At 49.9% G+C, this 23,088-nt stretch overlaps 1 protein-coding gene across 3 annotated transcripts; it reads left to right on the top strand.

The window, feature by feature from the left end:
- The first annotated feature begins 237 nt into the window (after positions 1-237).
- Positions 238-17,144, top strand: TRIB3 (tribbles pseudokinase 3). Of its 3 annotated transcripts, XM_054541736.2 has the most exons (5): positions 298-521; positions 3,240-3,332; positions 6,125-6,415; positions 10,860-11,152; positions 15,788-17,144. In XM_054541736.2, the coding sequence occupies exons 3-5, from the start codon at positions 6,125-6,127 to the stop codon at positions 16,278-16,280; spliced, it is 1,077 nt and encodes a 358-aa protein (XP_054397711.1). In that variant the 5' UTR covers positions 298-521; positions 3,240-3,332; the 3' UTR covers positions 16,281-17,144. The 3 variants fall into 3 exon arrangements, with proteins under 3 accessions (XP_002830205.3, XP_054397711.1, XP_024094822.2); XM_002830159.5 differs by lacking the exon at positions 3,240-3,332 and having other exon boundaries at positions 238-521; XM_024239054.3 differs by lacking the exons at positions 298-521; positions 3,240-3,332 and adding an exon at positions 1,934-2,240.
- The last annotated feature ends 5,944 nt before the right edge of the window (positions 17,145-23,088 follow it).

Genomic DNA, 23,088 nt, shown 5'->3' with positions numbered 1-23,088 from the left:
CAGTCACTGTTTGCTCTTTTAAGCACCATCCTGAGAAGGAGGAATGTTCTTCCCATTTCATAGGTGGGGAAACTGAGGCTCAGAAAAGCAAAATTTTTTTTCCAAGGTGATAGGGAGAGTCCGTGGCTGATGTCTGCACTGACCAGACACCCCTAGTGGGCCAGCGAGGGCGGGGTCCCCAGGTGCAGCGGATGGAGAGGAGAGAGGCTCCGGCGGAGCGCGCCCTGGCGGCGACCCGGAGAGGCGGGGCGCGGGGGATGGTGCAATCCCGGGCCTGAGGGCATCAGACGGCGGCTGATTAGCTCAGGTTTACATCACCCGGGCCCGGAGCCGGGCGCGCATAAGACTCACAGCGGAAGTGGAGGCGGCTCCGCACGCGTCCGCTGCTAGGACCCGGGCAGGGCTGGAGCTGGACTGGGATCCCGAGCTCGGCAGCAGCGCAGCGGGCCGGCCCACCTGCTGGTGCCCTGGAGGCTCTGAGCACCGGCGGCGCCAGGACCCACGCGGGACGACAGGGCAAGGTACTCGGCGGGGTGCGGACTGTGGACTCGCCCGGAGGCTTGGGGGTGGGAGGGGGCGGCCAGGTAAGGAGGCGCCGAGAGCCTCTGGGCGTCTGCGTGTTGCAGACCCTGCCGTCGGGGGACGGCCAGATCAGATCCCTTTTGATCTGGGCCTGGGCTGAGTGCTCCCCCGGGCTTCAGGTGACGCGGCCCCGCAGAGCGTGGGGTCGCCCGAGTTGGGCTCGGGAAGCCAGTGACGGAGGTGTCCGGCTGTCACCCCAGAGGAGGGTGTGCGGGGGTCTGTTTTGCGTGAGTGTGGAATAGGGGAGTCGTGTGGTGAGGTGAGGGGCTTGTGGGGGGCACTGGAGGACTCTTTGTGGGGGTGTTGGGGGATCTGCGAGGGATCTGCGGGGGTCCTCGTGAACCCGTAGGGGAGAGTTCTGGGTGAGGGTGGGTCCCGGGGACCTGTGTCTCCGGAGATGGTGAGAGCTGTCTGGAGGGCTGGGCACTTGATGGCAGGGGTTGGCGGTGCAGGGGACACCGCCGGGACAGGGCTGGGGTGCCCTGGGAGCGGGCCGCGGACCGAGCGAGGGGTGCGGGAGCCGAGCGAGTGGGAGCGAGGGCGCAGCGCGGGATCTCTGGCCGGGCAGGGCCGCTGGTTCTCCCCGCTGCGTGGCTCCGGGTTTGCAGGTGGACGGTGCGCGCGAGTGGGGACGACAGCCACCTCCTTCCCTCTGCCTCACCCACTCCTGTCCCAGGGAAGCGCTTCAATTTCCGCTGAAATTTCTGACTGGGACACCCGCCGCCTTTCGCTTTCGCTCCCACGGGAGGGGCCTGGCTGCGGGGGGCGGGGCGGGGTGGGGGTGTGGCCTTGCTTGTGTAGACCATGGGTGTGATAGCTGGGAGGGCTGTGTGTCTGTGTGTGTGTGTGTGCGCGCGCGCGCTCACGCTTACCCGTGGAGGGCAAGGGTGTGTCACTTAATGTCTGACTGCCCTGGATGTGTTTGTCGCTGGCTGGCTTAGACACAGTGTCTCAAGGGTGTGTGTACACCTGTCAGCCGTGTGTGTGTGTGTGTGTGTGTGTGTGTGTGCGCGCGCGCGCGCGCGCGCGCTTGATGTAACCCGCCCTCATTTCCCTGGGTCCCGAGTGTGGCAAGGAACAGCAAGAGGTAGATATTAGGGGCTGCTTTCATTCCACAGCACAGATTCTATTCTGCAGTGTGGTCTGCAAAATGCCTTGCCCAAGATTTATAGACTCAGTTGTGACTTGCTGAGGGCTTTGAAGGCTCTTGGTCTGTGTTAACCTAAATTTCTATTGGATGGATAGGATGAGAGGGGAGATAGGTAGAAGTAGGGTGGCAAGGATAGTGAGTGTGGGGAGGAGAGGGGCGGGTTTTGTGTTTTCGAATGTTACTGCATCTGTCCCCATCTGGGTGGAGCTTATCCCAGGCCCCAACAGGCTCTGAGGGATGGCTGGGGCCAAGGCAGCCTGGACTACTGATGTGGCACAGGCCAGAGGGACTCCAGGCACTCTCCTGCTGCACAGGGCACAAAGCATGTGCACAGCCAGGTATCATCCTGCGTGACTCAGAACAGCCTTGAGATGTAAGGAGTGTCATCCCAACCTCAAACCTGGGGAGCTTTCTAAGACTCCCAAAGATGGTACTTATGCATCTTGCTGTGAAGAATAACAGGATGAGTGCTAATAATGACCATTTCCTGACACCTACCTGGCAACAGGTCCATAAGCTCTACATGCTTCATTTGTGTTTTCATTTCATCAACACGAAACACCTGTAAGCTTTGCATCCTGTTCCCACTTTACGGGAACTGAGGCTCAGAAAGCTTGAGGAACTTGATCAGGGGTAGCCCCCAGCTAGAAAGGGTTTGAGACAGGATTAGAACCCAGGAATATCTGACTACAGCCACTCCTTACTGCATTCTTACCAAGCCAAAGTCATGACCTTTCACTCATGTGGGGAGGCCTTCCCTTCCAAGGCAGCTCTTCCATTTGGGAGCAGTGTATTTGGAGAGGTGGGCCTCTCTCTGGTAACTGACTCATGTTTCCCTGTTAATTCTGCCTTGAACTGTTGGGAAGGTCTTTAACCAGGCTGAGGTCTCTCGCACCAATGCCCATATCTGGGCATGCCCCTCCTTGGAAAGGAGTTTAAGTGGGTGGGCAGATGGGTTCTAGAGAGAACCTTCCTGCCCTGACCACACCCTACTGCCCTCTCCTTCAGCCACCACACACACACAGTCACACAGCTGCGTGAATGGTGGCTTTCTTTTCACTTAACAGTTCACTCTGGAGATCCTTCCAATTACCCTATAAAGAGCATCCTCAACCTCTTAAATGGCTGCAAATTGTTCCATTGTGTAGGTGAAGTATAATTTATGTAACCAGCCCTGTAATTATAGACAGCCAATTATTTCTGTCACAAGGGCTGCAGGAATAACTGTGTATTTGCATGCTTACACACACACACCTCTACAGAATAAATTCTTAGCAATGGGATTAATTGCTGAATCAAAGCTCACACGCTTTTCATCGTTGTTTTTGTTTTGTTTTGTTTTGCTTTGTTTTGAGACAGTCTCACTTTGTTGCACAGGCTAGAGTGCCTGACCATGGCTCACTGAAGCCTTTACCTTCTGGGCTCAAGTGATTCCCCTACTTCAACTTCCTGCCTGGCTGGGACTACAGCTGTGTGCCATCATGACCAGATAATTTTTTTTTCTTAGGGATAGGGTCTCGCTACGTTGCCTAGGCTGGTCTTGAACTCCTGGGCTCAAGTGATCTTCCTGCTTCAGCCTCCCAAAGTGCTGGGATTACAGGTATGAAGCACTACACCCAGCCTGTTTTTCATTTTCATATTGTCAAAATGCACTCCTCAAAGGTTGCCCCTTTTATCCTCCCACTAGCACTGTCTTCATTGTTAGTGGCTGCACTGCCACTATTCCACAGAATAAACCCACTTTTCATGACATGGCCAGGACATAACGGGTCTGAAATTAAACTTAACAGTTTTCTTCCACAGTCCCCAAAATACAGGCTTCTCCCCCAGCTCAGGACATGAAGCCATCATCCCTCCTCATTGCAGGAGCCAAAGGCTGGACCTCACCTCGATTCCACCCTCTCCCTCCTCACATCCAATCCATCCAGTCCATCCAGTCTGCCACTGAATCCTCTTGATCCTCGTCCTATGAGCCCTTAACTTCATGTCTCCATCTAGCACCCCCCTAGTCCAGGTCACCTTCTCCTGCCTGGACTCCTGCTTGTGTGGGCCTCCTAGCTAGTCTCACTGCCCCTTTCTTGTACTTTCAAATCCACCCTAAAGGCATGATATTCACCTGCTGAAAATCCTTCAGTGGCTCCCCGCTGCCTTTGGATAATTCCAAATCCTATTGTGTGTTAATTAGGATTAGGCTCAGCTGTAATATAGAAACAGCCACTTAATAGCTAAAATGAAATAGATGTTTCTTTTTTTTTTTTTTTTTTTTTTGAGACAGAGTGTTTACTCTGTCACCCAGTCCGGAGTGCAGTGGCGCAAACATGGCTCACTGAAGCCTCAACCTCCCAGGCTCAAGCAATCTTCCCACCTCAGCCTCCCAAATAGCTGGGACTACAGGCATCCACCACCATACCCAGCTAATTAAAAAAAATTTTTTTTGGTAGAGACAGGGTCTCACTATGTTACTCAAGCTGGTCTTGAACTTTTGGGTTCAAGCAGTCTTTCCACCATGGGCTTCCAAAGTGCTAGGATTATAGGTGTGGGCCACTGCACCTAGCCTTGGACGTGATTTTATTACTCATCTGCCCTCCAAATCGACTGGAAGATCCTGATGGCAAGAATGCTGTCTAACCTACTTCTCTTCCCTAGCACCCAGTGTTAAGTGAATGAACAAGATCATATCTCTCATCTGTGAATGTACTAGAGCCATGGATTATGAGATTAGTTGATTTTCTTAACTATAATTTTTAGGAACAAGCTGTGTTTTCAAGCAGGTATTTATTTCCTTAAATGTACATTTCTGATTAGGAAATACTTTTTTTTGAGACAGAGTCTTGCTCTGTCACCCAGGCTGGAGTGTAGTGGCACAATCTTGGCTCACTACAACCTCTGCCTCCTGGGTTCAAGCGATTCTCCTGCCTCAGCCTTCCCAGTAGCTGGGATTACAGGTATGCACCACCATGCCCGGTTAATTTTTTTTTCCCCCGTGACGGAGTCTTGCTCTGTCGGCCAGGCTGAAGTGCAGTGGTGCGATCTTAGCTCACTGCAACCTCCACCTCCCGGGTTCAAGTGATTCTCCTGTCTCAGCCTCCCAAGTAGCTGGGATTACAGGCCCACGCCACTACACCTGGCTAATTTTTGTATTTTTAGTAGAGATGGGGTTTCACCATGTTGGCCAGGCTGGTCTCGAACTCCTGACCTTATGATCCACCACCTTGGCCTCCCAAAGTGCTGCCATGGGCTGCACTTTGGCATTGCCTTAGTCACATGCTGCTACCTGGGATTACAGGCATAAGCCACTGTGCCCGGCCTAATTTTTGTATTTTTTAGTAGAGACAGGGTTTCACTATGTTGGGCAGGCTGGTCTTGAACTCCCAGCCTCATGATCCAGCCACCTTGGCCTCCCAAAGTGCTGGGATTACAGGCGTGAGCCACCGCGCCTGGCCAGGAAATTACATTTACTTGGCTCAAATTCAAAACTATAAAAGTTGGCCAAACCTGATGACTCACATCTGTAATCCTAACACTTTGGGAGGCTGAGGCAGGAGGATTGCTTGAGCTCAGGTGAGGCCAGCCTAGGCAACGTAGGGAGACCCCATCTCTACAAAGAATAAAAAAATTAGTCAGGCATCATAGTGCACACCTGTAGTCCCAGCTACTTGGGAGGCTGAGGTGGGAGGATCACCGGAACCCTGAGGTCGATGCTGCAAGTGAACTGTAATAGTAAGAGTCTCCTCCTAATCTTGTGCATCCTTTCAGAGAGAGAGATTATACATATTCAAACAAATATATACATATATACATAACATATTTATATATATTCTTTTTTAACATAAAAGTATAGCCAGGTGTGGTGGCTCACTCCTAGAGTCCCAGCTACTTAGGAAGCAGAGGTGGGAGGTTCACTTGAGGCCACGAGTTTGAGACCAGCCTGGGCAACATCTCTCGGGGAAAAAAAAAAAAACCCACCATAAAAGCATTCTATAACACATAATTCTGTGTTCTCTTAATACATCTTGGAGATCAGTACACATCAGTATATAGAGAGCTTCCTTGTCCTTTTTCAGGGCTGTGTAGTATTCTGCTGTATGGCTATACCATGATGTTTTCACTAGCTTTCTACTGCCTGACATTTGGGATATTTCCTGCGTTTGCTATTGGACACAAGGCTCTGATGAACAGCCTTTACTATATTTAATTTTTTTGTGAGAAGTTTAACTGGAAGATAAATTCCCAGAAGTGGGTCACCCAGTTAAGGATATGTGACTTTGTCATTTTAACACACACTGCCAGATCACCCCCTATAAATGTTGTGCCACATATCCTCCCACCAGCAGGGGAAAGGAGGGGCCACCAAGCAGTCTCACTTTAGTGCTTTTCTCTCCTTTTTGCCAGATGCGAGCCACCCCTCTGGCTGCTCCTGCGGGTTCCCTGTCCAGGAAGAAGCGGTTGGAGTTGGATGACAACTTAGATACCGAGCGTCCCGTCCAGAAACGAGCTCGAAGTGGGCCCCAGCCCAGGCTGCCCCCCTGCCTGTTGCCCCTGAGCCCACCTCCTGCTCCAGATCGTGCAACTGCTGTGGCCACTGCCTCCCGTCTTGGGCCCTATGTCCTCCTGGAGCCCGAGGAGGGCGGGCGGGCCTACAGGGCCCTGCACTGCCCTACAGGCACTGAGTATACCTGCAAGGTACGTGCCCATGGGCCACTGTCCCCCAGCATCACAGGAGGCCTGGGAAGGAGGCCTCCAAAGGATTGCCAGGGTGCAGAGGGGTCCTTATGTTAATTCATTCTTGTGTTTGTTTAGTGGGGAAGCATCCAGTGAGCCCCTGCTGGACTGATACTAGAGAGGTAAACCAGAGGTCATCCCAGTCCTGGGGGAGTTCACAGCTTAGGCCCTACAGTGTGATAAATGCTGCAGGGGTAGAGCTTAGGGATCATGGGAACAGAAAAGGCTGAGCAGAAGTTAGCCAGATAGAAGTGGGAGATGGGAGTTGCAGGCAGGGGGAACAGCTGTTCAAAGGCCTAGAAAAGTGAGGGGATAGCACTTTAGAGAATGAAAAGGACTTCTCTGTGGCCAGAGTGGAGAGGGTGTGCAGAAAGGGGCAGGAGATGAGGGTTGGCAGCAGCTGGTCATGAAGGTGTTAACAAGGGGCCTCCACTGGGCTGTGCGGAGCTACTGAAGATGTTTGCACAAGAGAAGGGTAGGGCATGGTAGACATCAAAACTCCTGGGACCTCGGAGGTGATTGAGCCTAACCTGTGGCCATTTTACCGATAGGAAGACTGAGATGAAGACAGGAGAAGGGCCATGCGTGAAGTCACATAGCACTGGGCCTGGCTCCTGGGGTAAAGTAAGGGGTAGAAAAGTCTGAGGATTCCTGGCAGAAACCAGGAAATGGACAGGGTCAAGGGCCCTGAGGGTCAGCCCATGCAGGACACTGACAAGTGACAGTCCAAGAAGACAGAGATGAGAATAAAAAGTGTAACAATAGGTATTCACTGTGCACCAGTACTATGTTGATTGCTTAGTGTGCGCAATCTCTTTTAATCTTGACACAACCAATGAGGTGGTTTCTATCTTTGTGCCCCTTTTATAGATAGAGGACACTGAGACTCAGAAAGCCATGGTTACTTGACACATGACAGAGCCAGGTGGTATCAGAGCTGGTATTGGGCCCAGGAGGGTGAGCCCAGAGAGTCCTGTGCCTGTGCTAGGATAAGCGTTTCAGACACAATCAGGGCAGGCTGCCCTGGCAGGCAAGCATAAGGAAGATAAGGGGGATCTGGATACCCAAGGGAGAGTAGCGGGGGCCTGGGTCCCTTGGGAATGCACAGAGAAGCAGAAGGACTTAAGCCTCCTCCTAGGAGCAGCAGCAGAGCTTTGCTCTGTTGACGGAGATGCAGTGAGCAGCGGGGTAGATCCAGACAGGGTCCAGCCCCTAGCTTCACCTGGCCTCTTGTGCACAGATCTCCAGTGCTCTTACCAGGTGCCCTAAGGAGCCCAGAACTCTGGGTCCCCTTCCTGTAGCATCACAGGCCCTTTTCCACTCCCACTGGGGAGGTGAGTCCATGATGAGAGGAATAACCCAAGCAGGCTCAGGACAGAAGCGCCATGCGTTCACAGGGCCCCGATTCTCAAGAAACATTTGGGAAAATCCACTGGAACATACTCACCCCCAAGCCAGTGTGCACCATGGGCACTGAACGGTCATTTCCGCACTTCCTCAGCTTTCCTGGTCAGTGTGTAGAAAGATCAAAATCCTGTCTTTGTAAATGATCACCTTATTCATTAATTCAACATAACTTCATTGAGCACCCATATTTGCCATGTACCATGCTGTGGTTAAAAAATAAAGTTCTGTTCTCATCAAGCTGACGTTCTAGTGGGAGATACAGACACTAAACAAGTGAATAAGTAAAATATGTGTCAGGTGGCCGGGCGCGGTGGCTCACGCCTGTAATCCCAGCACTTTGGGAGGCCGAGGCAGGTGGATCATGAGGTCCAGAGTTCAAGACAAGCCTGGCCAATATGGTGAAACCCCATCTCTACTAAAAATACAAAAATTAGCCAGGCATGGTGGTGAGTGCCTGTAAACCCAGCCACTTGGGAGGCTGAGGCAGGAGAATCACTTGAACCTGGGAGGCAGAGGTTGCAGTGAGCCGAGATTGTGCCACTGCACTCCAGCCTGGGCAACAGAGCATGACTCCGTCTCAAAAAATAAATAAATAAATAAATAAATAAATAAATAAATAAATAAATAAAATGTGTCAGGTAATCACAAGCACTATGGAGAAAAATAAAACTGGGAACAGGGAGATCAGAGGACAAGGAGTGCAGGAGTGCAGATGATTTTAGCAAGGGAGACCTCTCTGAGGGTCTGAGGGGTGACATTTGAGCAGTGAATGGAACAAATGGAAGGAGTCAGCCTTGTGGGTCTAGTGGAAGAGCATCCAGGCAGCAAGTGCAAATGCACGGGGGCAGGAATGGGCTTGCCCTAACTAAAAAAAAAATCTCTGTTTTGGGGTGATTTCCCCCATGTCACCCCAACTTGTTTTTTGTTTGTTTGTTTTTGAGATGGAGTCTCACTCTGTCACCCATGCTGGAGTGCAGTGGCACGATCTTGGCTCACTGCAACCTCCACCTCCCAGGTTCAAGTGATTCTCCTGCCTCAGCCTCCCAAATAGCTGGGATTATGGGCACACACCACCACGCTCGACTAATTTTTGTATTTTTAGTAGAGACGGGGGTTTCACCATGTTGGCCAGGCTGGTCTTGAACTCCTGACCTCAAGTGATCCTCCTGCCTTGGCCTCCCAAAGTGCTGGGATTACAGGCGTGAGCCACCGCGCCCAGCCCCAACTGGTTTTTAAAGTCATGTACTTTAACTTTTGTATCATAGATTAAATATGTATGTGTCTTATTTATTTTTCTTTGTGGCATAGTCAACATAACATGCAAAGGATTTAAAGTCAGACAAACCAAAGTGAGTATACTTGTTCTGCCACCAATTAGCTGCCTGGCGTCTAGTAAGTCACCTTCCTTTTCTGAACCCAGTCTTATCATTGGTAAAATGGGACATACCTTTGAGTGCTAGGGCGAGGTTTTGCTGTAATGCCCACAGACGCCTGGCACATTTCCCATCAACCTCGCCACCCTCATCACATGTCCTTTTTCCCCTCCCCAACCCTTTCTGGCTACACTGATTTTTGGTTGGGTTTCTAGAGCAGGCTAAGCTTTTTCCGGCCTCAGGGCCTTTGCACTGTCTGTGCCCCTACTCAGAAAGCTTATTCCATGGGCATCTCTGAATCATTCAGATCACTTTCCCAGAGTCCCTCCTGAACCATACTTTCTAAAATGGGTGCCCCCTTCCAAAATACTCTATTCCAGGCTGGGCATGATGGCTCACGCCTGTAATCCCAGCACTTTGGGAGGCCGAGGCAGGCAGATCACCTGAAGTCAGGAGTTCGAGACTATCCTGGCCAACATGGTGAAACCTTGTCTCTATTAAAAATACAAAAAATTAGCCGGGCATGGTGGCAGGGGCCTGTAATCCCAGCTACTCGAGAGGCTGAGGCAGGAGAATCTCTTGAACCTGGGAGGTGGAGGTTGCAGTGAGCTGAGATCATACCACTGCACTCCAGCCTGGGCAACAAGAGCAAAACTCCGTCTCAAAAAAACAAAAAACAAACAAACAAAAAAACCCTTATTCCAGCATCTTTCTTGGTTCCTTTGCAATGCTTATCAGCATTTGTCAATATTTGGCTTCTGGGCATGTTTGCATGGCCTCCCAGTGGGCACCGGAGAGCAGAGCCCATGGCTGTCAGTCTAGCTGGACATGTGGCTGGCCCATGCAGGCCCAGGGCCAGCATACTGAATGAATGAAAGTGTAGGTGGGTAGTCAAGCCCAGAGGACCAGAGCTGTGACGGTGATGAGCATCAGGTGCCTTCTGCATCATCCGCCCTTCTGGATTCCTCCTGCTTTGTGGGTTATTTTTCTGTTTGGGTGACCTGTTACTTTTCAGTTATCTGATGTTTGAGGCCATATAGCGTAGCAGTTAAGAGCACAGATAAAAGGCCGAGTGCAGTGGCTCACACCTGTAATCCCAGCCCTTTGGAAGGCTGAGGCAGGAGGATCACCTGAGGTCAGGAGTTCGGGACAAGCTTAGCCAACATGATGAAACCCCATCTCTACTAAAAATACAAAAATTAGCTAGGTGCGGTGGCACACGCCTGTAATCCCAGCTACACTGGAGGCTGAAGCAGGAGAATCACTTGAATCCAGGAGGCAGAGTCTGCAGTGAGCTGAGATTGTGCCAATGTGCTCCAGCCTGGGTGACAGAGCGAGACTCCGTCTCGAAAAAAAAAAAAAAAGCACAGACAGTGGAGTGCATACGTTCAAATCTCAGCTGTGCTGTTTGCTGGCTGTGTGGCCTCTCAGCTTCCTTAACTGTAAAATGGAGCAAGTCATCCTACTTATAGGGCTGTGGTCAGGGCTGAATGACTCGGTAAGTGAACCGCTTAGTGCGATGCCTAGCACATGGTAGTGTCTAATAGGTCAGCTGTGACTGTTTGCAATGCCAGCCTCAGCTCCTGGGAGTCCCCAGCTGTGCTAACACCGTGCTCTGCCCACAGGTGTACCCCATCCACGAAGCCCTGGCCGTGCTGGAGCCCTACGCGCAGTTGCCCCCGCACAAGCATGTGGCTCGGCCCACTGAGGTCCTGGCTGGTACCCAACTCCTCTATGCCTTTTTCACTCGGACCCACGGGGACATGCACAGCCTGGTGCGAAGCCGCCGCCGCATCCCTGAGCCTGAGGCTGCTGCGCTCTTCCGCCAGATGGCCACCGCCCTGGCGCACTGTCACCAGCACGGTCTGGTCCTGCGTGATCTCAAGCTGTGTCGCTTTGTCTTCACTGACCGCGAGAGGTGAGTGTGGTCGCAGAGACCCCAGCCACAGACACACCCAGGGGGTGGGCCATGATGGAGAGAAACCGAGGCCCAGGAAGGCAAAGTAACTTAGGCAAGGAGTGGGAGAGGCTGAAGTAACCAGCAGCCCCTGTCTAGTTCCCTGAGAAGAGTTGACTCAGGCCAGGTGCAGTGGCTCATGCCTTTAATCCCAGCACTTTGGGAGGCCAAGGTGGGTGAATCACTTGAAGTCAGGAGTTCGAGACCAGCCTGGCCAACATGGTGAAACTCCATCTCTACTAAAAATACAAAAATTAGCCTAGTGTGGTGGTGCACACGTGTAATCCCAGCTACTCTGAAGGCTGAGGCAGGAGAACTGCTTGAACCTGGGAGGCGGAGGTTGCGGTGAGCCAAGATCATGCCACTGCACTCCAGCCTCGGCAACAGAGTGAGATTTCATCTCAAAAAAAAAAAGAGTTGACTCAGTCCTCTTGGGAGCCCCTTGGGATTCTGGGATGGAGCACTGAGATGTGAAAGTCATAGTAGCTGACAGTGATGAAAGCATCGCCACATTACCTAACGTGGTCTTCCATCCTTACAAACACAAGGCAGGTACTATTATTATCCCCATATGATCAAGGAAACTGAGGCCCAGAGAGCTCAAGTAACTTGCCCAAGATTCCACAGCAAAATAAATGGTAGAGCTGGGATTTGAACCTAGATCTGACTCCAGAGCCTGGGTCTTAATTCAATCTGAGCTTGAGAGGCAGGGGCCTGGCTGGGCTTACCAACTGACTTTGGGTGACCTAGTGTCTCTGAGCCTCAGTTTCCCCGTTGGTAGGGAAAAGGGCTGGATTGTTAGGGTGTTTTCAGGATTCCAAGACCACAGCCAAAACAGGGTCTGAGGTTCCCCACGCAGGAACTTTTTCTGTGAAACTGAGAATTAGCACTTTTTGGTTAAAAGAATCTTCCTTCTCCAGGTTGGGATGCTAAGAATTTTTTTTTTTTTTTTAATTGAGACAGAGTCTCACTCTGTCACCCAGGCTGGAATGCAATGATGCGATCTTGGCTCACTGCAACCTCCGCTGCCCGGGTTCAAGTGATACTCCTGCCTCAGCCTCCTGAATAGCTGGGACTACAGGCATGTGCCACCATACCTGGCTAATTTTTTCTATTTTTAGTAGAAACGGGGTTTTGCCATGTTGGTCAGGCTGGTCTTGAACTCTTGACCTTAGGTGATCCACCTGCCTCGGCCTCCCAAAGTGCTGGGATTACAGGTGTGAGCTACTGCACCCAGCCTAGATGCTAAGAAAAATTTTTAAAAGATAATTCTGGGGAGAAGGGCAGAGAGACTCGCCTCCTGTTCCCTCTCCAGACTCCTGGGGGCAGTCAAGATGTGTCAGGGAGCGCACTAAGCTGCCAGTTACACAGGAGTTTTCTGTGGAGAAAGGAGTGTGACCCCGTTGCATTTTTAAAAACTCTTTATCTTGAAATAATTTTAGACTTTTAGAAAACCTACAAAAATAGTTCAAAGAGTTTCTATATATCCTTTAACCAGTGTCCTCCAATGTTAACACCTGACATAGCTATGGTACAATTACCCAAACTAAGAAATCAACCTTGGGAGAGTACTACTAACTAAGCCACAGATTTATTCCAACTTCCCGAGTTTCCCACTAACACCCCTTGCTGTGCAGGATCCAGTGAGGATCCCAATTTAGTCATCAGTGCTTTCCTTGGTCTCTTCCAATCTGAGACAGTTCCTCAGTCTTTCCCAGTCTTTGCCGACCCATGACCTTGACACTTTTTTTTTTGAGACAGGGTCTCACTCTGTCACCCAGGCCGGAGTGCAGTGGTGTGATCACAGCTCACTGCAGCCTCAACCTCCTGGGCTCAAGTGATCCTCCCACCTCAGCCTCCTGAGTAGTTGGTTCTACAGGTGTGTGCCACCCCACCTGGCTAATTGAGATAGGGTCTCGCTATGTTGCCCAGGCTGGTCTCAGACTCCTGAGCTCAAGCAATCTACCTGCCTCAGCCTCCCAAAATCGTGGGATTATAGGCGTGAGCCACTGCTCCTGGCCATAACCTTGAGACTTTTGAAGAGTACTGATCAGTTACTTTGTATGTCCCTCAATTTGGATTTGATTGATGTTTTCTCACAGTTAGATTGCAGTTATATATTTTTGGCAAGAACAACACAGAATCGATAGGCCCCTCTCCACATCATATCAAGAGATACTTGAATTGATAGTCATTGCTGTGTTGTAACCTTGATCACTTGGTTAGAGTAGGACCTGCCAGGTTTCTCTACTGTAAAGTTCCTAATTTACCCTTTGTAATTGACAAATACCTTGGGGGAGGTAAGCTAAGTATATAAATATCCTGTTTTTCCTCAACTTTCACCCACTAATTTTAGCAGCCATCCATCTTGCCTATAGCAGTTATTATTGTGGTGCTTGCCTAAGTCTAATTTTCTTTTTCTTTTTTTTTTTTTTTTTTTGAGACAGAGTCTCGCTCTGTTGCCCAGGTTGGAGTGCAGTGGCACGATCTCCGCGCACTGCAACCTCCACCTCCTGGGTTCAAGTGATTCTCGTGCCTCAGCCTCTTGAGCAGCTGGGATTACAGGCACACACCACTACACTTGGCTAATTTTTGTATTTTTAGTAGAAATGGGGTTTTGCCAGGTTGGCCAGGCTGGTCTCGAACTCCTCAAGTGATCCGCCTGCCTTGGCCTCCCAAAGTGCTGGGATTATAGGCATGGGCCGCTGCGCCCAGCCCCTAAGGCTGATTTTCTGTTAATATTTCCTTCTACATTTTATATTAGAACAAGCATGCCTTTTTAAAAGAAGTAACATTTATAATGATTTTTAAGCTAGTACGTAACTTCAAACACATTTTAAGCTTAGGGTAGATACAACTACCCCAGACCTCCTGGAGGAGAGAGCGTGCTTCCTGGTCTTTTCAAGAAGTCACTTGATGGCTCACACCTGTAATCCCAGTGCTTCGGGAGGCCGAAGTAGGAGGATTACTTGAGCCCAGGAGTTCGAGGCCAGCCTAGGCAACGTAGCAAAACCCCATCTGTACAAAAAATTTAGAAAAATTAGCCAGGTGTGGTGATGCACACCTGTGATCCCAGCTACTTGGGAGGCTGAGGCAGGAGGATTGCTTGAGCCCAGAAGTTTGAAGCTGCAGTGAGCTAGGATTGTACCACTGCACTCCAGCCTGGGTGACAGAGTGAGACCCTATCTCTAAAGAAAAAAAGAAAAAAAAAAAGAAAAATCACATGAGAGTCATTGGTAGAAGAGGGACCGTGAGTTAGACCTGTGTTTAAATCCTGGGTTCTGATTCTTACCTGCTTTTTGGCCCTGAGCAAATGACTTCACCTGCCTGATCCTTTGTTTCTTCATCTGTAAAATGGGCTAATAATGCTGACACCTCTTGTCCCCCAATACTGTGATTCATAGGATTGGTCAGTATTTGTGAAATGCCACTGGACACCCAGGAAGTAGTGCCATAAAGAAGAAACTAATAGCAATGGTAATAGAACGATTACTATTAAAGTCATCTTAGAGTGCTCAGTGAGAGTTGTTTAAAGTAGAAATTGCAAATGGCAGGACACACTTTTTTTTTTCGAGACAGGGTCTCACTCTGTCACCCAGGCTGGAGTGCAGTGGCGTGATCTCGACTCACTGCAACCTCCGCCTCCTGGGCTCAAGTGATATCCTCCTGCCTCAGCCTCCCAAGTAGCTGGGACTACAGGTGTGAATCCACACCTGCTAATTTTTGTATTTTTTGCAGAGATAGGTTTTTACCATGTTGCCCAGGCTGGTCTTGAACTCCTGAACTCAAGCAATCCCCCTACCTTGGCCTCCCAAAGTGCTAGGATTACCGGCATAAGCCACCGTGCCCAGCCTTACACACACTTTTTTTTTTTGCCCTGCTTACCTGTTTGTGTTTTTTATAGAAACTGGTTGCCAATATTTTTTAAATGGGGACTTTTTCATTAAAATACAATTCCTGGCTTCTCTTGGGGAAAACAATGGGAACGTGGGGCCATCTTGGGAACTACGAGAGTGGGTCACAGCACTGGCTCTGAGTATCTGCCAGCCAGGGTTCCCATCCCAGGCCAATGCTCTAGAGCTGTAAAATGGTGTCTTCCTTGCAGGTTGTAGCCTGGATAGAATGAGATAAGCCAGGTAATGAGCTGGGCCAAGGGCCAGGAACACAGCAGACACTTGATAAACCCTAGAATGCGTTGTTAGTGGTACCCTTTTTAGGTAGGGCTTGTGCTGAGATGTCTGGCACACTTTGTGTTTCTCTCATCTTATTACCTGCCTGGACCCTAAGTTTGTGTCTGGTTTAAGAGAGGCTTAACCCTCTCAGCCCCGTCAGCCCCCTCCCCAAGGGACTGTTGAAAAATGTATTCCTTTCAGAATTTTAGTTTAAATTTAATTGCTCTGTGGCCTTAAATGACTTAACCTCTCTGAGCCTGGGCTTGGTTATCTGTAAAACAGGATCAGACATCACAGGACTGGCTTGTGTCTGTCAAAGGCCAACAGGCACTTGGAAAGTGGGTGCCACGAGGATGATAGTATGGGGTGGTGGCATGGGGGTTCTGGGTAGGACCTGACCCTTCTGTTTCTCCCCATGTCCCAGGAAGAAGCTGGTGCTGGAGAACCTGGAGGACTCCTGTGTGCTGAGTGGGCCAGATGATTCCCTGTGGGACAAGCACGCGTGCCCAGCCTATGTGGGACCTGAGATACTCAGCTCACGGGCATCATACTCAGGCAAGGCTGCAGATGTCTGGAGCCTGGGTGTGGCACTCTTCACCATGCTGGCCGGCCACTACCCCTTCCAGGACTCAGAGCCTGTCCTGCTCTTCGGCAAGATCCGCCGTGGGGCCTACGCCTTGCCTGCAGGCCTCTCGGCCCCTGCCCGCTGTCTGGTTCGCTGCCTCCTTCGTCGGGAGCCAGCTGAGCGGCTCACAGCCACAGGCATCCTCCTGCACCCCTGGCTGCGAGAGGACCCGATCCCCTTAGCCCCAACCCGATCCCATCTCTGGGAGGCTGACCAGGAGGTCCCTGATGGACCGGGGCTGGACGAAGCCAGGGAAGAGAAGGGAGACAGAGAAATGGTTCTGTATGGCTAGGGCCACCCTACTACATGCTCAGCTGCCAACAGTGCATTGAGTTTGGGGTGGCTCCAAGCCTTCTCCTGCCTCTGAACTGAGCCAAACCTTCAGTGCCTTCCAGAAGGGAGAAAGGCAGAAGCCTGTGTGGAGTGTGTTGTGTACACATCTGCTTTGTTCCACACACATGCAATTCCTTCTTGGGTGCTTATCAAGTGCCAAGCCCTGTTCTAGGTGCTGGGAATACAGCAGTGAGCAAAGCAGACAATACTCCCTGCTCACAGAGATGACAAACTGGCATTCTTGAGCTGACAACACTTTTCCATGACCATAGGTCACTGTCTACAGTGTGTACACTTTGTACCAGTGTCGGCCTCCACTGGTGCTGGTGCTCAGGCACCTCTGGCCAAGGACAATCCCTTTCACAAACCAGCTGCCTTTGTCTCTTGTACCTTTTCAGAGAAAGGGAGGTATCCCTGTGCCAAAGGCTCCAGGCCTCTCCCCTGCAACTCAGGACCCAAGCCCAGCTCACTCTGGGAACTGTGTTCCCAGCATCTCTGTCCTCTTGATTAAGAGATTCTCCTTCCAGGCCTAAGCCTGGGATTTGGGCCAGAGATAAGAATCCAAACTATGAGGCTAGTTCTTGTCTAACTCAAGAATGTTCTGGAATGAGGGTCCAGGCCTGTCAACCATGGGGCTTCTGACCTGAGCACCAAGGTTGAGGGACAGGATTAGGCAGGGTCTGTCCTGTGGCCACCTGGAAAGTCCCAGGTGGGACTCTTCTGGGGACACTTGGGGTCCACAATCCCAGGTCCATCCCCTAAGTTTTGGATACCATGAGTATGTATTTTTACCTGTGCCTAATAAAGGAGAATTATGAAATAATTTTATTTTTCTAGGCAATTTCTTCCATCCTTTCCAACCATCTCTTACCAGTTTTTCCTGCCTTCAAAACTGGCCCCCATGGTGAAAGGCCGTAGAGTTGTGTCTCAACCTGGGCTGAGTGGTTTGTGAGAACAGATTACCTGGAGCCCAGCGGGTCTTCCTGTATTCCTTCTGTTTCTTCTGGCAGCAGCAGTGTCTCTATTAGGGTACTTTCTGAGTCAAAATGGCTTCAACAAGATGGAAATATGTTTCACACAAAGCAAGAAGTCAGCAGATAGGGTGGGCTTCAGTGCTGGTCCATTCAACTCCCAAAGCTGTGCGCAGGGACCCCGGCTCTCCAGGCTCCTTCTGTCTCTTGGCTGTATTGTCTCGAGACTGCTGGCCCAATGGCTACAGCAGGTGTCACATTAAAGAGGTCCATGACCAGAGAGGGAAGCCAGGGGTCATTGTAGTACCTGAGAACTCAGAACTCTGGAGTCAGGCTGCCTGGAATTAAATCCTGGCTCCAGCACTCAACAGCTGTTTGACCCTTGGCAAGTTTCTTAACCACTCTATGCCTCAGATTCTTCATCTGTAAAATGGGGGACAATGATAGTACCTAACTTATGAGAACTAAATGACTTATTTTGTGTCAAGCAATTAGAACAAGCAGCGCCTGGCATAATAAGCCTACAATAAAAGTTACTCCCGGCTGGGCGCGGTGGCTCACGCCTGTAATCCCAGCACTTCGGGAGGCCAAGGTGGGCAGATCACGAGGTCAGGAGATCAAGACCAACCTGACCAACATGGTGAAACCCTGTCTCTACTAAAAATACAAAAATTAGCTGGGCGTGGTGGTGCGTGCCTGTAGTCCCAGCTACTCAGGAGGCTGAGGCAGGAGAATCGCTTGAACCCGGGAGGTGGATGTTGCAGTGAGCCGAGATCGTGCCGCTGCACTCTAGCCTGGGCAATAGAGCGAGATTCCGTCTCAAAAAAAAAGTTGCTCCCACGTTTCTTTCTTGGGATGGAGGAAGCTTTCCCAGAAGCGCTCCAGACCGACTTTCCCACACATTTCATTGGTCAGAACTGCATCACTTGCCGTTTCTGACCAATCACCAGCTTACATTCGTGGGGCACGTGCTTACACTAACCATGGCACTCCTCGAACTGTAAGTGGAGCTCGGGCGTCATATGGAGGGGGAGTGACTCCTGAACAAAACCAGGTTCAAAGAGGGAGGGGATCGTAGGGAAAAGAATGCGCAGAAGTGCGGAGGCCCAGCCAACAGCCTGCTAACTGCAGATACTCCAGAGCGGCCACCCTAGATCATCTGACCCAGGCTGGCCCACACTAGAATTGCCCAGTGACCTACAAGGTCATGGGCTAATTGAGCTAAATAAAATCATTGTGTTTTTTTGTTTGTTTGTTTTGTTTTTTGAGACAGAGTCTCACTCTGTCACCCAGGCTGGAGTGCAGTGGTGCGATCTCAGCTCACTGCAACCTCTGCCTCTTGGGTTTTCAAATGATTCTTCTGCCTCAGCCTCCCGAGTAGCTGGGATTACAGGTACGCGCCACTACACCCGGCTCATTTTTATATTTTTAGTAGAGACGGGGGTTTCCCCATGCTGGCCAGGCTGGTCTCCAACTCCTGACCTCAGGTGATCCGCCCACCTCGGCTACCCAAAGTGCTGGTATTACAGGCGTGAGCCACCGCGCCCGGCCAATCATTGTGGTTTTAAGTCACTAAGTTTGAGGCTATTTTGTTTTACAGCAAAAGCTAACTGATGCAGACAGGGACAAGTCAGTCTCATCTCTGTGCACCCAGCATTGCCCAGAACAGGGCCTAGTTGTGTCTAGGGTCTCATGGGGCAGCCCCTGACCTCTATCTTGCCCCTCCCAGCTTCCAACAGACCCTGTCCCAGCTCCCTCCAAGCTGAGTGTTAGCCTGATACCTACCAGTGGAGCAAGGGGAACGGGAGGGCTGCCAAGGGCAGGTACCGTGCCAACACTTTACTCCATTACACAAAGAGACTCATTTACTCCTCATGACAATCCAGTGAGGTAGATGTTCCTGTCACTTTACAGATAAGACAAATGAGCTTTAGAGAGAGCAGAAGACTCATCCAAGACCTCACAACAGAGAAAAAGACTCCTCTGGTTTTTGCCTTGGAGCAGGAACTTTTGACAAGGCTGCACAGATGCAGCCACATGAAAACTGCCCATTAAAAATGTAATATCGGCCTGGAGCAGTGGCGCATGCCTGTAATCCCAGCACTTTGGGAGGCCGAGGCTAGCAGATCACTTCAGGTCAGGAGTTCAAGACCAGCCTGGCCAACATGGTAAAACCCCGTCTCTACTAAAAATACAAAAAATAGCCAGGCATGGTGGTGCGTGCCTATAATCCCGGCTACTTGGGAAGCTGAGGCAGGAGAATCACTTGAACCCAGGAGACAGAGATTGCAGTGAGTCAAGATTGCACCACTGCACTCCAGCCTGTGCAACAGAGCAAGACTCTGTCTCAAAATAATAATAAAATGTAATATTCACTCTTATCAAATAATGGATGTCACCACACTCCTGACCCTAATTAGTGAGGACTTTCATGTTCTACTTGTCTTCATTTAATCATCATTGTATAAGAGTTTTACAATATCAAATTAGTACATGTATATTACTGAAAGGGAAGGACTGTTAGAAATTTACTTGAGGAATGTCTGCCACTGGGGACTGAACACAAAAGATCCTATTGTGACCTGCCAGATTATTCACTCACTTAGCAATTCAACAACCATCGCTGAATGCCTACTGTAGGCCAGGTGCCATGCAAGACAGATGTGCTCCCACCCTCAAGGATTCACAGTCTAATAGAGGAGAGAGATGTTAAACAGATAACCATACCGATGGCATAGCTAATTATATTCGTGGAAGTTCGTTGTGGCAAAGACAGGCATCTCAATATTTCAGGAGCTCCCCTACATTTTCTAGCCTCTCTTACAGTCACATGATTAGTTCTGACCAGTGGGGTGTGTGTAGGAGTGGCAGGCTGAAGCAATGGAGAGCTGGTGAGCCTCATCCCTCTCTTCCCCTGCCACAGCCACCTTGCAGCCACAAGTTCCCTTAGCTACAAGCTGGAGGAGAACCACCAGATCCACCTTAGATTTCACTGAGCAAGAAATAAAGCTTCTTGTGTTAAGTCTTTCAGATTTGGAGTTTGTCTGGTAGATAGTGTTAATTACCATGACTAAGGAAAATTTGCCATTAGTGAAGGGAGGAAAAATATTCTCCACCAGTAACAAGGCCATGTCAGTCTGCTGCATTACAAACCCCAAACAGTAGTTTATGATCCTCTGGGCTGGCAATTTGGGCTGAATTCAGCTGGGTCACTCCTGCAGCTGCAGGCAGCAAGCAGCTCGAATGTCTACCTTGCCAGGAAGGCTCTTCTCTGCTCCACGTGGCCTCACCCTCCAATAGGCATAGCCTACTCCTTCCTATGGTGGTCTCAGGGTTTCAGAAAGCAACAAGAGAGGACAAATTCCAGTGTTCAAGCTGCACTAGTGTCAAAGCATATCAAATAGCATGTCAAATTCCACATCAAATTCAGGATGCAGGCAAATTGATTCTTTCTCTTGATGGGAGGAGCTAAAAATAATGTGTGGTCTTGTTTTTCAATGTACAGTGGTCCCACTTATCCAGGGGGGTTACATTCCAAGACCCCCAGTGGATGCCTGAAACCACAGATAGTACAGAATTCTGTATATACCATGTTTTTTACTATACATACATACCTACGATAAGGTTTAATTTGTAAATTAAACTCTTACAAATTAAGAGTTAACAACAGCTGGGCACGGTGGCTCACGCCTGTAATCCCAGCATTTTGAGAGGCCGAGGCGGGCGGATCACGAGGTCAAGAGATCGAGACCATCATGACCAACATGGTGAAACTCCGTCTCTACTAAAAATACAAAAATTATCTGGGTGTGGTGGCGCATGCCTGTAATCCCAGCTACTTGGGAGGCTGAGGCAGGAGAATCATTTGAACCTGGGAGGCGGAGGTTGCAGTGAGCTGAGATCGCGCCACTGCACTCCAGCCTGGTGACAGAGCAAGACTCCATCTCAAAAAAAAAAAAAAAAAAAAAAAGAGTTAACAATAAATAGAACAGTTATAACAGTATGTTGTAATAAAAGTTATGTGAATGTGGTCTCTCCCTCAAAATGTCCTATTGTACTGTACTCACCCTTCTTGTGATGATGGGAGATAATAAAATGCCCACATGATGAGATGAAGGTAAATGAATGACATGGGCATTGTGATCTAGCATTAGACTACTACTGACCTGACGATACGTCAGAAGGAGAATCATCTCCTTTGGGTGATCCAGGATCATGAAGCCATGACAATGTCCATGGTTGGATGTCAGGAGCAGATGATGTTAATGATTAACCGTGAGTAATGTCTACAATATGGATACAGTGGAAAAGGGACGATTCACATCCTACGTGGAATAGTGCAGGATGGCATGAGATTTCATCATGTGGTTGGCTGCAGGTAACTGACATTGCAGAAAGCAAAACCACAGATCATGGGGGTGGGGGTGGGGAACTACTGTACAACATGAGATACATTTGATCAAACAAGATGATGTGCACCTAAAACTGTCCCTACAGGTTGTATGCCCCTGAGTAAATTGCTTGGTGTCTCTGGATCTCCAGTTTTTCCCCTTCTGTCTGCATGGCTAAGCCCTGTCCATCACCTGAGGCTGGACCTAGAGCCCTGCCTGGCCACTAAGCCCTCAGAACAGGGTTTCTTTTTTAAAAAAGACAGGGTCAGGAGGCAGAGGTTGCAATGAGCCAAGGTCGCACCATTGCACTCCGGCCTGGGTGACAAGAGTGAAACTCCATCTCAAAAAAAAAAAGACAGGGTCTCACTCTGTCACCCAGGCTGGAGTACAGTGGTGTGATCATGGCTTGCTGCAGCCTTGAACACCTGGGCTCAAGCTATCCCCCAACCTCATCTTCCTGAGTAGCTGGGAGCACAAGTGAGTGCCACCACGCCTAGCTAGTTTTTTAAAAAATTGTTTTGTAGAGACAGGGGCCTCACTATGTTGCCCAGGCTGGTCTTGAATGCCTGGCCTTAAATGATCCTCCTGCCTTGGCCTCCCAAAGCACTGGGGTTACAGGCATGACCACTACCCACAACCAGAACATTTCTCAAATGTGATTGGTTGATCTCCTGTATCCATCCCTGGGGTGCTTGTTTAAAATGCAGAGCCCTGGGCCCTCCCCCAACCTAGAGAGTCAGAACATCTGGGCTTCTGCATCTTAACAAGCTCCCTGGGTGATGCTGCTGGGCCTCCAAGTTGGAGAACCTCTGTATTTGAAGAAATCCGGACTCCTTGGGGACTCAAATCTTATTTCAGCTCTTCTCTGGACCAGTTTGACTTTAGCCTCGGTGTAAAATGGGTATACATTTTACATGCCTGTGATGCCAGGATGCACTCACAGGGGAGGGAGGGCTTTATCAGAGGTCAGAATCTAAGCCACCACTACAGTTGTACTAGATCCAAGGAGAAAGACACCCAGGCCTCATTTCCTCATCGTTCTCTCTTCTCTTACCTGGCTTTATGGTTCTTCATAGCACTAAGCACCACCAGGTAGTGTATTTTTTATGTTTTTTTTGAGCTTCATAATGCCAGGGACTATGTTTTCTTTATAACTGTTCCCCCAGTTCCTAGAACAGTGCCTGGTACACAGGGGTGCTCAATAAATGTTTGTGGAATGATTGAATAAAAGTTGTTCCTGTACAGATTCCACCTGCCTAGAGCAAAGCCAGGACACTGATTGGGATGAACACATAGCACATGCAAGACATGGCTTTGAGTGCTTTACCTGCATCATCTCACTTTATATGTGACAGCCAAATGGTCCCTAGTGACCTTCACCAGCTGGTATTCACGTCTTTGTACA

The sequence above is a fragment of the Pongo abelii genome, chromosome 21 (genome assembly GCF_028885655.2).
Source record: "Pongo abelii isolate AG06213 chromosome 21, NHGRI_mPonAbe1-v2.0_pri, whole genome shotgun sequence".
Classification (NCBI taxonomy): Eukaryota; Metazoa; Chordata; class Mammalia; order Primates; family Hominidae; genus Pongo; species Pongo abelii.
The sequence above is the reverse complement of the archived record's forward strand: the minus strand, read 5'-3'. Positions and strand labels throughout refer to the sequence as shown.